The sequence below is a fragment of the Zalophus californianus genome, chromosome 1 (assembly GCF_009762305.2).
Source record: "Zalophus californianus isolate mZalCal1 chromosome 1, mZalCal1.pri.v2, whole genome shotgun sequence".
NCBI classification, from domain to species: Eukaryota; Metazoa; Chordata; class Mammalia; order Carnivora; family Otariidae; genus Zalophus; species Zalophus californianus.
In genome coordinates, this window is record NC_045595.1 from 87882554 (window position 1) to 87898891 (window position 16338).

Below are 16338 nucleotides of genomic sequence, written 5' to 3' on the forward strand. Positions count from 1 at the left end.
ATTGGCAGAGGCTGGTCATGTGTCGACACAATGTGCCTACAATAAGGGAGGCTGGGAAAGTGAGTAGCCAGGGTTTTAGCTTCTTTAGTGTGAGCCAGACTCTGTCTCACAAAGTAGAAGATTCTTCCAACAAAAGAAGAAGCATGTGAGGCCAAACATAATAATAAATATCTACTGTAGTAATGACCTTTCTGGTTCTAAGAGATGTGGAGGGAGAGATGGCCTTAAAGTGTTTTATGGCAACATCTCTTTTGGCTTTCACAGAAGGAGTAGATGATTCAAGGTAATCCTTGTTTGATTTATCTTCTGTGTTGCTGACTGTAGACGGAGCCATTTGCTTCAGACAGCCATTGTCTAATAAAAGGTGCAACGTTGTCCCGAATGGGGGGCCATGGCCATTGCAGCTGGGTGTGAGCTCCACGGAGTGCGTGCCTGCTTGCCGAACCAAGACACTTGGCCCTGGATCTGCTTAGCTAAGTACTCAACTGAGACCCCAGTGCCACACCATTCAGCTGACAAGAGGTGGTCGGGACACAGACCCTCTGTCATCCATCTCAGCCCCAGAAGCGGCTCAGTAATGCTCTTGGTATGTCTGATTCCATGCAGCACAGATGGCCATCGCTGTGCCTTCCTGGGTGAGGTGGCTGCTCCTGGGCCCCTGTCAATGAACAAATTCACTTGGCCATTTGAACTTTAGAGACTACTTGTTCTTTGAAAGGGACAATATTGAGCGGTTCTTTCTGGCAGTAATTATGTACCAGACCAATTGGTTTGTGAGGCCACTTCTGGCTGGGTAGTAAAGCTGTGTCCCTGGCAGAGAGGGAGTTTGTCCATCCATTTGCTAGGGCAGAGGGTGTCTTTTCTAGTTCATTTAGAACTACCATCAGGTTATCTATGTGAAAAGTTGGAAATGTGAGTAAGATTGTGTTTAACTACAAATCAATTAGTGTGAGCATTTCCTGGCCCAGAGCCATGGTAGGGCACAAAAGGAATATGATTCACAGTTCATAATTTTAAGGAATTTCCAGGTAATTAGGAGTATGAATATCTCTAGACCAAATAACTAGAATTGTAGGCAGGAAGTAATGAACATCAATGAGGATGAGTGGGCAGCATCAGACTTACCAGCTCTCCAGGCCCCACCCCCACCTGCTTCAGTAGGGTTGAGGTTGCTGGTCTTGAGAATCTGCATTTTTAACAAGGTCCCAGGTGATGCTGATGCTGCTGGTCCAGGGACTATACTTTGAGATCCACTGGGCTAGGATATCAGGACAAAGGGTGTTTTCACTTCTAGCTATGGCTTTATAAAGAAAATGCTGACTTTTGACAAATTTTGAAAAATTGAATCAAGTTTTTAATAAAGGGGCCTCACATTCAATTTTAATATATATTTATGACCCCACTGAAGAGAATAGTATTTACAACCCAGAAAAAAGATTTTCTTTCAACATTTAGGTTATATTTAACCTGAAAGAACAAATTATTTTTGACCCAGTAAGTCTTTGTCTAGAAATTTATCTTGAAGAGATAGAGGTCGGCGTAAAGATAAATGTATAAAGGTCTTCATGGCAGTGTTGCTTACCATAGTGAAAAATTGGAATAAAAATAAATGCCTAGAATGGAGACTAGTATATTTTCTAGAACAAAGAAGTTCTTTACAGTTTATTAAAAATGATGATGCAGTTACATATTCATTGGCATGAAAGGTGTCACAAAGCAATCAAGTGTACAGAGCTGTAGTTGATATACACGTGTGTGTGTGTGTGTGTGTGTGCGCGCGCGCGCATTTGGAAACACCACAGTGTTAGTTAGCAGTGGTGTTTAAGCAGCTCTTCCCTTCTGTGTTTTCTAATTTGTCTGCAATGAACATGGATGACTTATGTGATTCTTTTCTCCTACAAGAACAGGGAAGCACTGATGCGTTTCCCTTAAGTATATTAGTCAGTCTTGAACCAGCCCAACCTGCCATCACAAAAAAAGCAAGTTTTGTTTCTCAAGCTAGGATTCTCTACATTGGCAGCTTAGAATAATTAAACTCCCCAAATACTGGCTTCTGGCTGCACAGGGTAAGCGCAACTGAAGAAGTCGGAGTCTGGCTTCCACAAATCTCTCCTCAACCTGTATCCACATTTAATTGCTTATTAAAAAAACCCAGACACTCTTTTTTTTTTTTTCCTTTCTTTTTTTTTGTACCGATAGGTGCTATTCTTAGAGGCCTCTTCTGGTACATTCAAAAGGAAATGAACATTGGCAAACCCCTGAACTCCTGTTGTTTTTAATCTTCCATACAGTTCAGCTGATTATTTGTGGTGTGAAATAACCATGTAGTAAAAATAGAAAGTTTATTTCCCATCTTCTGGTATTTATTATCTCCCCTATGAGTAGCAAGTTTTCTTTCCCAAGCTGACCCACTTTTTTCCAACTAATTTAATGTTGGTGGAGACAGTGGGGCGCTCTTGGGGAGTTGCCCTTGTGCAAAGCACTGTGGTGGTTGCCGTGGGGCCAAGGGAGGCAGCGTAAATTCGTCCTGGGCCTCTACCAACAGCAGAGCACCTTTCTATATATCATTGCGTTTGAGCTTCACTGGAGCTTTGTGCACAGGCTTCTTGCCCAGGTGAGGATGCTGAGTCACAGAAGTTTTGTAACTTAGCAAACATCACAGAGTCGGGACTCCTAAGTGCTCACCTGAATGTGCCCTGGCTCCCTTCCCACTGGAAGCTTCTGGAGGCTGTTCTCTCCTGGACCTTCTTCTTTCCTCCTGATTTCTTCCTTCACCAGCCTCCTCAGGGGGCTGGGCTTGGGCACAGCTGCCGCTGACGGCGACACCTCTCCTAGGTAGCGGTTGCAGACAATATTCTGAAAGAATTGCTCGAGGGGAGGGGTAAAGGGCTACATCAGTACCTTCACTATTGCTGTTGTTTAATGCTCAACTTGTTCATGTCGCCAAGACAACCACCTCCATGCCCCTGTTTCTCCCCTGTGTCATGGCTAGGGTTCTTCAGGAAGCTGACTTGGACACAAAGTCGAGTGGGCAGGATGCTTGCTTGGGAGTGCCCTCAGGAGAGCCCTGCAGACAGGAGAGGTGAGGCAGAGGTGGGGACAGTGCAGTGATGCAGTCCTGACAATCCTGGCCCAAATCCATGGGGAGTTCCGGACTTACCAGAATTGTCTGCATGGGCCAAAATAGCCAGGCTTTCTACCTCTACTGTGGTCAGTCATTAAACGTGGGCCACATGGGAACGGCGGGAGCTTGGGCAAGGCAGCTTTCTATGGTGGAGGCAGGTCCCAAAAGGGCCTCAGCTGGAGGCTGGCTGGCCGTCGGCAGCGCTCCAGGCAGCTGGGGAACAGCTCCTTCCTTGAAAGGAAATTGAGGTTGTGCGTCACTATCCGTGGGGTGTTGAGGTAACAGTGAAGACAGAGAGCAGCCTGCTTTGCAGATTCTGAGGCAATTTTATTGACATCCTGAGGTCCATTGTCATCACAAGAGAAGCTCAAGGAAACAAAGATGAGGGTCAGATAAGCCTCTCAGCAGAGTAGCACAGCTGTCACACGCCCTACTGGTTCATGGCCCACCATAATAAGCCCTGGGCCATCGTCTGCAGAGGCGGAGAGATGAGATGACAGGTGTCATGTTCTGCCCAAATTTCAACCTTTGGAGGAGGGGTTTTGTCTGATAATTTCCTGATTTTTCAAAATCAGCTCATGAAAATCCTTATCTGGATGTGTCACTTCTGTGAGGGATTAGAGAGATCACACATTTGGCAGTAAGGAAGCCACAGTTCTAGTCCTGACTCTGCCTCTTTCCTTATAGCTCTGTGACCTGAAGCAAGCCACACAGCCTCTCTTGGCCTCAGTTTCCTGATCGGTAAGATGAGACAAGTTGGCGTGAAGAGGTCTGTAGTCACTTCCAGCTCAGAATCATGAAGCTTCTCCATCGTCTAGGCCAGGAGTTGATAAACTACAGCCTACAGGCCAAATCTGGCTCAATACCTGTTTCTGTAAATAAGATTTTACTGGAACACAGCCATGCTCATTTATTTACCTCTTGTCTGTGGCTGTTTTCATGCTACAATGGCAGAGTTGAGTAGTTGCAACAGAGATTGCCTGCAAGTCTAACACTACTTGGCTCTTTACAGAAAAAGTTTGTCAGCCTGTAGACAAATCTTCTATCATGTGCCACTCTAAAGAGTAGGGGAAACAATACGGGCCATGAGGACGTACCTTTGCAATAATTTGGGCCGAGAGGGGCAACTGTATTTCTGGAGTGTTCCTGAAGCACTTGCAAGAAAGGGGAGGGTAAAAGATTAGCAGAGAAACATCCTGCACGTACTGTGCACGAAGGGCAGTGTCTGCAAGGATTCCTGAGTAAGCAATGTCCCAGGTGCTTACGTGGGATCTTGTTTGCCAAAGTATCCAGCCCTGCAGTCCCTGCATCAGCTCTTTATCACCCACATGGCAGGAGGTTTTGCAGGGAGGGCGAACACAGGTTTCTGTTTTATCATCAAGGTCATCCATCCAGGCACTGAGCTGGGGGTAGTAAATGAGTAGAGCAAATGTGTAAAGGGAAATTTTGGAGGAAATGAGAGAAGAATCTCTCTCTGCTGGTGAAATGTCACAATCATCAAGCTGTCACTCCTTTGGGGAAAATAGCTTGGCTGGTAAGAGACCATAGAAGTAGCAGGAAGCCCGACAATATTACTCTGACGAGCTGTGCTCTGCACCCTTACGAAACACAGCTCCTAGTTGCCGACTGTCTCTTCATATGATCTTGTGTTCATGTCACTGTCAAAACATCCCCAGGGGATAGTGTCAAGTGTTCTAATCCTCCTCGTCCTGTGTTGCGAAGGTGGGGAAAGACTTCAGGATGATTTTTTGTGATGTTTCAGAGTGCCTGCCCCATTGATTGTTGGTGCCAGCCATTTGCCTCTTAATATTTGGTCCTTCTGGTTGCTTTTCATTGTTGGTTATTATTAGTATTAGTGTTGCCTTCCCAAGGAAATTCCACCCCACTGGAGGTCCCGGGAGATGTCTTATACCAGGTCATAGAAGGTTCTATTTGAGAGAAGGCCCTCTGTCTGATGAAACTGCTTAAATATAATATGAGCAAACTGAGGCTCCGGGAGGTGACCTGAGGGCTATGTAGCCGGTGAGAGTAGAACTAGAACAATAACTGTGGTCCTCTAACTTGAAGGCTAGTGCTTTTCCCACAGACCCTCAGTACACTTCTTTGCAGCATGGTGCCTTATGTCAGCGTACAAAGTAGCACTTCTGGTGATCATACCCTGTCTTCCCCAGTAGACTGCAAGCTCTTTCTGGGTTAAGGACCATGGCTACTATTTAAATTACCTTTGACTTTAATTCCTACCTTCAAGCATCTAAAATATAATACCTCCCTTAAGAAACTAGAAGAAGATGAGCAAATTAAACCCAAAGCAAGCAGAAGAGAGGAAATAATAAAGAATACATTGGAAATAAATGAATAAAGAATCAATAGAGGATGCCAACAAGACCAAAAATCCTTAAAAACATCAACAGAATTAATAAATCTTTAGCCATAATGTCCAAGAAAATAAGAAAAAAGACTCAAATTCATGAATCAGGAATGAAAGGGGAGGCATTACTACTACCCTTAAGGAAATGAGACAGATTATAAGGGCATACTGTGAACAATAGTATGCCAGCAAATTAGATAACTTAGAGGAAATGGACAAATTTCTAGAAAGACACAAATTACCAAAACTGAGTCAAGAACGAAAAATCTGAATGGGCCTATAACATGTAGATTAAATTAGTAAACTAAAAACTTCCAATAGAGAAAAGCTCAGGCCTAGAAGTCTTCACTGGTGAATTCTACCAAATATTCAAAGAAGAATTAATACCAGTTCTTCATAAGCTCTTCCAAAAAATGCAATATGAAACAACACTTCCCAGCTTATTCTATGAGGCCATTCTTTGATACCAAAACCAGACTAAGACATCACAAGAACAAACAAACAAAAGTATGAGCAAATATCCATCGTGGATATATGTGCAAAAATTAACAAAATACTACTAAAATAATTCCAGCAACATTAAAAAAAAGGATTATATTTGATGACCAAGTGGGATTTATCCAAAGAATGCAAGGGTCATCTAACATCAGAAAATCAATTAATGAAATAAAACATATGAATAAAGGGCAAAAAGGATACGGTCATCTCAATAAATGCAGAAAAAGCATTTGACAAAATCCAACATCTTTTCTTGATAAAAAACACTCAACAAACTAAGAATGGAAAGGAACTTCCTAAACCTGATAAAGGGCTTCTATGAACACACCTATAGCTAATTCATACTTAATGGTGTAAGAAAGAATGTTTTCCTCCTAAGAACAGGAACATGACAAAGACTTCATTCACCACTTCCATTTAGCACTGTGCTAGAGGTTCTAGCCAGGGAAATTAGGCAAGGGGAAGAAATAAAAGGCAGCCATGTTGGAAAAGAAGAAATAAAACTATCTCTATTTGCAGATAACATGCTCTTGTACGTAGAAAACCCTAAGAAATTCACTAAAAACTATTAGCACTAATAAGCAGGATACAAGATCAATACACTAAAACCAGTTGTATTTTTATACATAGCAGTGAACATTTCAAAAACGAAATTAAGAAAACAATTCCATCTATGATAGCATCAAGAATAAAATACTTAGGTATAGGCCACTGCTGTGACCAAGATGGCCAGGAAACTCATTCCTTCCTCAAGGATGCCTGGGCCAAGGAGCTGGTGCTGGTCGCATCCTTCACCATTGGGGGCCTCACTATAATTCTGCCAACCCTCAGCCCTTTCACCAAATATGCCACCATGATCAACCAGGCCACACCCTACAACTATCCATTCCTCCCCTACCCCCAGATGATGGGAACATGTCCAACGCACCCAGCCACCCTCAGGATCCCTAGGAACCCAGCTTGGAGTAGCTGAAGAAATTGTGATATGATATGGCCCTCTCACCTGTGGCCAATAAAATGTGAAAAGCGACCCTTCCCCCCCAAGAAAGAATAAAATACTTAGGTATAAATTTAATATGATACATGCTTATGCTGAGATGAACTTTGGAGGTACAAAGATGAACAAGGTAAAAAATATTTACACATTATATATTAAATAAAACTTTAATATCTGTAATATATAAAGAACTACAACTCAACAAAAATACAATTTAAAAATGGACAAAGGACTTGAATAGACATTTTTTTCAAAGAAGATATGTAAATGGCCAATAACCACATGAAAAGTCATTAAGGAAATGCAAATCAAAACCACAGTGAGATGCCACTTCACATCCACTAGGATGGCTATAATTTAAAAACCAGAAAATAACAGTGTTGGCGAAGATGTGGAGAACTCTCACACACTAATAGCGGGAAGGTAAAACAGTGTAGCTGCTATGGAAAACAGTTTGGTGGCTTCTCAATCAGCTAAATATAGAATTACCAATACAACCCAGCACTTCTACTCCTAGATATATACTCAAAAGCATAGAAAGTGGGTACTCAGATACTTGTATGCCGATGTTTACTGTAGCATTACTCATAATACTCAAAAAGTGGAAACAAGTGTCCATCAACAGATGAATGGATAAACAAAATGTGATGTATACATACAAAAAATATTATTCATCCATAGAAAGGAAGTCCTGCTAATGCCATACATTGATGAACCTTGAAAATAGTATGCTGAGTGAAATAAGCCAGATCCAGAAGGACACATATTGTATGAGTTCATTTACATAAGGTACCTAGAACAGTAAAATTCACAGACACAGGAAGTGATTAGAGGTTAGTAGGGATTTGGGGGAGATGTACATGGGGAATTATTTCCTGATTATAGAGTTTCTGTTTGGGGTGATGCAAAAGTTTTGGAAATAGGTAGTGGTGATAGTTGCACATGGCGAATGTACTTATTGCCATTGGATTAAGAAGTTAAAAAAAAAAAGATGAACAGGACATAATCTCTGTAGTCAGGGAGCTTACTAACCGGTTAGAAAAGTGTAGGGGAGGGGTGCCTGGGTGGCTCAGTCGTTAAGCGTCTGCCGTCGGCTCAGGTCATGATCCCGGGGTCCTGGGATTGAGCCCGGCATCGGGCTCCCTGCTCAGCGGGAAGCCTGCTTCTCCCTCCCCCTCTGCCTGCTACTCTGCCTACTGGTGCTCCCTCTCTGTCTCTCTGTCAAATAAATAAATAAATAATCAAAAAAAAAAAAAGAAAGAAAGAAAAGTATAGGGGAGTGGAGTAACAGATTCATCTCTGTGACTATGAGTATTAGAAAGCAAACCATGGCAGGCAGTGCCTCAGCTAACATCTGGCCCAGTGGCTGCCATAGAGTGGATATGCACTCTGGGAAGGTTCCAGTAGGGTTGCCAACTAGGTCCAATCTAGGACCGTGGGATAAAACAAGGCCTGGTTTCGAGTTCCAGCTATGTCACGTGTCAGTTGTAATGAACTTGGGTAAGTTACTTACTGTCTCAAAGCTCATTCATTGAAAAATGTACCTACTTCCCAGAACCCTCACATGACATGATACAGGTAAGCTGCTCAGCACAGGGCCTGGCACTTGTCTACTAAAAAAGGGTTAGCCATTATTACTGTTGTTGTTGTTAATGATGATTTGGGATGAATTTGGATAGAAATAAAGTTTTTAAAAGACCCTAAATCTAAGTACCGAAATACAAGTCCCGTACCTGAGACAGGAAGGTACAGGAACCGAGGATGGAAAGTGGGGGTGAGCCGTGGAAAGATGGGACCCAGGAAAGGAGGATGGCAGAGAGCTGACCGTGACAGGGCTCAGAGGAGAGAGAGGAGAATTTGAGGGAGACAGACCCCAGGCTCAATGACACAAGGGAAGAGTGTGGTTGGTTTAAAAGGAAACTCACCAGAACCGCTAAGTGGCATCAGTTTGCTGTTGTGTTTCCCTGGGAAACACAGGTCCTACCTCTTCCAGGGAAGGGCATGATGGGGATGGAAGAAGGAAGCGAGAGCTGAAATTGTGCCAGGTTACATTTCCTGTCACCACCTTCTTTTCAAAATGTCTGGACCCTCCATTTTGAGGCTGACTCATGGTTTGAGCCATGAGCACAGTGGAATTCTCCACGGTGTGACCATAGTCACTCTCCCTTTATTCTAATGGGGTCACGGTCTCCTTCTAAGGAACACACAACCCACACAGTGAGTGGGTAGAAGGAAGCAGGACATGGCTGCCATTTGATCCCCTGCTCTTCTCTGGCTTGAGGCTGAAGTCAGAGCCACTTACACCTACCACAGGGCTTTTCCCAGAGGCACACCCGAGTCCAGTATCTTCAGAACTCACCACTGGCGGAAGAGACTGGTCAGAGTTGTTTTGGTTTGGTTTGGTTTGGGGTGGTTTTTTTTGTTTGTTTGTTTTTGTTTTTATGATGTTTTTGTTTTTTTAAACATCTGCCTTGGCCACTCCTTACATGTGCCCATATCCACTTTTTAAAAATTATCCTCGGTAGAAGCTGCATTTGATGACTGGTTGGTGGATGTTCTTCTGTCTTAGAAACCGATGCTTCCTGTCAGATCCACGATTCTTTAGAAAACAGGTGGAGGTGAAGCAAAAGTGAGGGACAGCCAAAGGTAGACAGCGAGGAGCAGACTTACTCACGGGAGGGTGCACTTCCAACCTGTGGTGGGAAGCTCCTTGGGAAGAGGGTATACAGTTCTCGCAGGAAATTTGTGAATCCATATATGCACCTAACATTATGTGTCTTACATATATGTACTACTTCCAAGGCCATGAACCTTCTGTTGAAATTAATAAAGAGAAGATTAACTTTAGAAAATCAACACAAGGATTAAGGATTCATCTATTTTTTAAGTCTGAGAAAGCAGAGCTTTAGAACCAGAGCTTCATGGGCCTGCAACCGGTACAGTTGCATGGTGTCCCAGACTTAAGGAGGGGGCCTTGCACTTGGGGTTTAGTAAAATCCCTAATACTTTTATCTTTGAATTTGTGTTTATGAGTGAAGTCTGATGGAACAATGGAACCTATGCTGGGGGCTTGAAGCCTCACTTGTATGCTGCCTCCAGCCACCCCCCTGGAAAGGCTTGTCCACTACCCACTCCCTAACTACCCGGCCCCCACTACCCTCCATTCCCTATGGGGGCCTGTGCACAGATAGGGGAGGATCAGGGGCAGGCGGGGTCTTTGAGCCCCTGCAAGGATCTTCACCCTCCTTGAGAGTATCTATTCCAGTTCCTGAGGGAGAGCATTAAATGCCCCATAAAAAACACCGTGACAGTCCACAAGTAATCAGAAGCAGAAGAAAGTAATCAGCTTTTCTCTTGCTTTTTGAACAGGGGGCCTTGCACTGTCATTCAGCTGTGGGCCCCACAAATTATGTAGCTGGCCTGTCTAAGCTTGTTAGAAATGCAGAATTCCAGGCCCTACCCACACCTACTAAGACAGAATCTACATTTTTAATAAGATCTCTAGGTGATTCATATCACATTGAAGTTTGAGAAGCAGGGTTCTAGAACACACTCGGATTCAGTGACTCTGGGATTCATCTAATAAGCTGAAGTCTATGATTCTAGCCCAGTCGTTTTTATTATGATTGCTAAATATGTTGTCCTTCTCTTTGACATAAAGCAACTGCTCTTCCTGATGAAAGGTGGGATGGGGAGGAAAAAGCCTGGCCAATAAGAAAAACTAAAAAAGGAATTGCTCTTGAGCACCGAGCTTTGCCAACGCTGGTACTTGAAATGGTATTTGGCCTGGCCTCTGCTCTTGGGCTCAAGGCTTAGCATCTTTCCCGGCAATACTGAGAACCCTGCTGAAGGGAATCGGGGCCACATTAAAATAAACTGCAGCTCTCCTGGAAATTTCTTTGACCTTTATTTGTCTTCAGGACTTGCCAGCTCTCTGGAAGAGAAGGGAAAGCAGCACCTTCTTTTCGGTCTTGGCAGGACTGGTTTTTGAGCTTGCGTTTTATTTGGTGTGGTGTGGTGATTGTCTTAGTAACTTTTCAGGATCTAGGAAAGATGATTATAAAAACCAACCAATGAGCACATGAAACGAACCCCCTATGCCATCTCCCCTCCTCACAAAAGCCTTCCTTGGGGAGAAGCAGCTGTCCTGGCCAAAGCTGGTGGGAGGGGAAAGCTGAAATAAAGCTCTCTGACACCAGGGGAGGCTGAGGCGGGTCTTCCCTGGGGTATGGAAGGGGTGATCGCCAGGAGGGAGCCAAAGGGGAGCCATCAGTCACTGGCCATAACTGGTGACGTACCAGAAAGAGCAGGAGCTTTACGTAACTATCTCTGAAGGCGTCCTTTATAGAGTTCATACCTGTCGATCCAGTAATTCTGCATCTATGGATGGAGCCTGAGAAAAGATCTGAGTTTCTGACCAAGAGTTAAGCAGGAGAGTATTCATCTCAATGATAGCCATAAGAGCAAGCAGGTCAAAGTGAGATGCATGCCCTCCCAGGGGGTGTACAAAAGAAGGGTGTAGTTGAGGAATGCTAGAATTTGCATTTAATTTTTTAAACTTAAAAATAGAAGAAGAAAACTGCTAATATGTAATATGAAAACTGGCTCTCACTCCCTCATTCAGTCCCTAAATCAGACAGTCACGTGTTACAAGAGATGGGGTGGGAAGGGTGGGAATGTCCCAACATGGGTCCCTTCTGGGACATAGCAACTACGTGGATATAATTTATAAATGAATATTAGGGCGTTCAGTGTTTTTTCCTGATGGAGTGTGAGGCACCTTGTGGGGGATGTAAGGAATGCACAAGGAAGATTCTCCCCCAGCTCGGGGAAGGACGGTAGGCAAATCCAACTCTGCGTGACCCCAGCCCTCGCTCAGGGGCCCGCGTTAGCTTCTTAATGGGAAGTAGTGTGGTTTCAGTTGATGGACTATTTCCTTCCCTTCAATTCCAACATGCCTTGTAGGAGCCTCCAGGGTTTATCAGTAGAAACTGTAGCTTTCTCAGCAGATTTCATAACATTGCAGCTCTCATTAACAACGCTTTACCTCCTGAACCCAATTTTGGCCTGCTCTGCTCTGCTGAAGTTCACGGCGGCAGGTGACCCACCCCCGCCCGGCACCATCAGCATCTTGCTTTCCATTGCAAAAAAGCAATGCTCAGGTGTGGGATTAAGATAAAGGGAAAACTAATCTTATTAGAAAAACTGTCTCAGTCCTCGGAGCAAATACCACACCTGCTGAAAGCGACTGCCAAGGGCTCCTCGGGAATGTTGGCTTTGCCATTGATGCATTTCCCGGAGAATTTGCTAGTATAAAGCCCATCTTTTAAATAATGGTGTTCTGTTTAAGTAATCCTTTTGGAGAGAGGCTTGGTCCTGGAATTCCTTCTGCGTATTAAAACTATAAATAATCTTGTCATTAGGAATAAATCTCCTTAATGTGCATGTCATAATTGAATTCATCTCTAATTAATGTAGCATTACCTAGTGGCGAAGGTGGATTAACTTCTGTTTTCTGATTGCCCTTGAATGTTGCCTCCAAGTTGCTGGAGTGCTGATGAAGTCCGTAAGTGCTGTGCATTGATGTTTCAGACACAAGGACCGTCACCAGCGCAGCTCCAGACATGTCCCCAGGACCAACAGTGTTCACCAGCACAGTGGCCAGGAGCAAGATGAAACACATGAGGGAGTAAGTAGCATGTTGCCTGAGCCCTAGGAGAGTGGAGTGTGAGCCTTATTGACAAAGAATGTGATCCTATCATGTAATGCTATTCCACTTGGTCTTCACAAAAATAACAGCTGTGCTTTTCTAGAAGCAAAGGTGAATGGAATGTGTAAAAACTCAGTTGGAAAGGCCTGCATCTGCATCGAAAACTCCTGCTGTGGTCTGAATGTGTACCCACCCGTCCCCCAAATTCATATGTTGAGATTCTAACCTCCAGAGGAGATGGTATTAGTAGGTGGGGCCTTTGGGACGTGCTTAAATCATTAGGCCTCATGAATGGGATTAGTGCCTTATAGCAGAGGTTCCATAGAGCTCCTTAGCCCTTTCTGCCATGTGGAGACACAGGGAGAAGGTGCTGGCTTTGAACCAGGAAGAGGGGGCCCTCACCAGAAGGCGAGCATGCAGGTGCTTTGATCTTGGACTTCCCAGCCTCCAGAACTTCAAGCAATACACTTCTGTTGATAAGCTACCCAGTCTATAGTATTTTATAGCAGCCCAAAAGAATAAAGACAGCACCTGATATAGACTTCTTAGCAAAGAAGAAGTACCCAGCCTCCTAGTCTAAATTTTCCTGTACAGTTCATGTCTCTAGATCAGCGGTTGGCAAATTCTCTCTGTGGGGAGCTAGATAGTAAATAGGCTCTGTGGGCCACACAGTTTCAGTCACAATTACTCAGCTCTGCGTTGTAACACAAAAGCAGCCTTCGGGGTGCCTGGGTGGCTCAGTCGGTTAAGCGTCTGCCTTCAGGTCAGGTCATGATCTCAGGGTCCTGGGATGGAGCCCCAGTCTGGCTCCCTCCTCAGTGAAGTGTCTGCTTCTCCCTCTCCTTCTGCCTCTCCCCCGGCTCGTACATGCACACTCTGTCTCTCTCTCTCTCTCTCAAATAAATAAATAAAATCTTTAAAACAGCCTTAGACAATATATAAATGAGTAAGCATGGCTGTGCTTCAATAAGACATTATTTCAGACTGAAATTTGAATTTTGTATAATTTTCAGGTATCACAAAATATTATTTTGATTTGTTTTCAACCACTTAAAAATGTAAAAACAATTCTTAGCTCACAAGATGTACAAAACAAGTGGCAGGCCACAGATTTGGCCTGTCAGCTCTATAGTTTGGAGATCCCTCCTACAGATGTTCCAACTCAGAAACTTTTTTCTAAAATCGACTTCCTGTATTGGTGGTGTCCAAGCACAGTTAGGGAAGTTTGGCAAACATTATTTTTCAGTCAATATGCATTTGTATTGGTCTTGCAACACCACACATCATCATACAGGTTAATGTTTGACAGCAAAGGAGAAAAAAAATGCTGAAAATTATTTCTAAGCCTAAAGCTGGTAATATGTTTAGATGCCTATTGTTTCAAGTCCTGCTTCTGTCTGAGTGGCCACCTAGTAACAGAGTTACCATGGCAACAAGTGAAGCCCAGGAACTGGAAGTGAGAGGGAATGTGAGTAAACTTCTACAGGGCCATCCCTGCTTCAGAGCTCTCCACAGGGTCCACTGAGGCCTCAAGTGAGGCCTAAACTTTCTTGCCTCTGCCTCCTTCCCCTTCTCCTTGCTAGGAGGAGATTATGGAGAAGCCTTTGTTAATCTCCCAGTCGATAATCTTCAAAGAAAAGCTACTCAACTATTTCTCCCTTAAAATTTAATAATGTGGTATTGTCAGATTTTTGATCTAAGACTTCATTACTTTTGCAGAGTACACAACATTCCATTTGCTAGCATATTATGAAATGCTTTAATTAAAATGAGTCATTTTGGCAAAATAAACGACAAAGATATGTTCTAGTGATTTCAGTCCTAGTATTTTTTTTTTCTTCCTTGTTGCTTGACTGAATTTGAATTTGACCAGGTGTTTCTGGCTCACGTTCTAATGTGGATCAGTGCAGCTTGGGTTCTCTCCCCATGGTTGGTATTGTTTCTTTGACAGAATAACCTGCCATCCCCTCATATCCCATGTCACAAAGCCCTGTACCATTCCAGAAAAGACAAAAAGGAAATTGCAGCCACAGGGCTAAGTATCTTTTGAGGATGCTGTGCTTCCTGTTCTAAGACTTAGAACACAGCCAGAAGGGAGGGGATCTTGCCATTCTTGCACAGTAATGTGCTGTGTGCTCTGCGTGTGCACAGCAACTGTTGGGACACGAAGAGCAATGAATGACCTTTATCCCCAGGAACTTACAATGCAGAGAAAGCACCAAATTTCAAAGTGGAAAGCTAAATGACAACACAATGATTTTGTAATATGAGGTCAGGGTTCAGAAAAGCCTCCAAGTGGGACCATGCCCATGTGCCAAACAGAGCAGATGGTGAGAGCTTCGAGGTCAGAAAGGGGAAGTCAGGGAGGCCTCTGGGAGAAGTGGGAACTTGGCCCTGTCCTTAATCGAGAAGTAGGATATGGAAAGGTAAATCGAAGGGAGGGGAGGCTGGAGGCCAACAGATTTGGAGTCTGAGTCATGGCTTTACCAATAAATGATTTTCTGACCTTAGGCAAGTGATCTTCAAAGGTTCTGTTTCCTCATCTGCAAAATGGTCATATTATCGCCACAGTTGGGTCCCTCGGAAGGTAGACTGAGAGGTGGGCATTACTGTGCAGGAGGTTTGTGAGGGAGTGTTCACGAGGCCACCACATGGAACAAGGAGGGGAAGGAAGTGTGCTGGGCACAAGGCCACAATAGGTGACATGGTCTCACTTGAGGCCTCAGTGGACCCTGCGGAGAGCTCTGAAGCAGGGATGGCCCTGTAGAACCATCCTGAGTTCGGGCAAGAGGGCCAGGACTTTACAGCCCCAGTCAACGAGCACTGGGTGTGGGCTCTCCTGGGAAGGGACTGTGACTGAGCGAGACATTCTTCGGCCAAGGTTCTCCACCAGTGGAGAGTACCTGCAGGGCCCGCTGTGATACGTGACTGACATAATGCAGAGAAAACTGATATGGACAAGAGGCCTTCTTAAGGAAAATCAAGTGTTTTGTACCTATTGTTAAGGAATAAAGAGGATAGCTTTTTATTCAAAAGAATATAATAAACGGAATGCAAGGGATGTATTTTAGGGATACTAACTGCATCAGGTTAATCATGTTAATTTTTTAAAAATTGATTTTGGAAAAGATTAAGCCTATAGAAAAGTTGAAAGAACAGCACAAGAAATATGACATATGCTTCACCTAGATTGACTGGTTGTTAATGTTCTGCCACATTTGCATAATCTCTTCCTAGCTATCTATATAATGTAGACATGTATTTATACATTATTATAATTGTTATTATTACTGTGTCATTTGAGAATAAATTTTATCAAATTTATCAAATTTTATTCATCCAGGATACAAACCAGTTTCACACATTTCATATAGTTGTTATGTGTCTTTGGTGCCAGTTCCTTAGTTTTTCGTTATCTTTCATAACATTGCATTTTTGAAGAGTACGGGTGGGTTATTTTGTAGGCTGTCCCTCGATTTGGGTTTGTCTCGTATTCCTTTATGATTAGACCTAGGTTTTATATTTTGTATGATATTCTATGTAAGTGATGCTGTGTCCTTCTGAGTTTTTTTTTAAGATTTATTTATTTATTTGAGAGGCAATGAGAGCGGGGTGGGGGGAGAGGGGCAGAGGGAGAGGGA

The 16338-nt window shown here is 43.6% G+C and overlaps 1 protein-coding gene and 1 pseudogene across 7 annotated transcripts in view; both read left to right on the plus strand.

Moving 5' to 3' along the window:
* Positions 1-16338, plus strand: part of NEK11 (NIMA related kinase 11) — a 243966-nt gene that overhangs the window by 186867 nt on the left and 40761 nt on the right. For 3 of the 7 annotated variants that reach the window (XR_003518009.2, XR_003518010.2, XM_027583556.2), the window contains one exon: positions 12580-12676. The exons of the other annotated variants lie outside the window; for them this stretch is intronic. Coding sequence is in view for 1 of the 3 variants with exons in the window: in XM_027583556.2 (XP_027439357.1) it covers positions 12580-12676 (97 nt within the window). In the remaining 2 variants the exon portion in view is untranslated. The remainder of the gene's footprint in view (positions 1-12579; positions 12677-16338) is intronic. 7 annotated transcript variants of the gene reach the window in all.
* On the plus strand, positions 6664-6974 carry LOC113917447 (annotated as a pseudogene).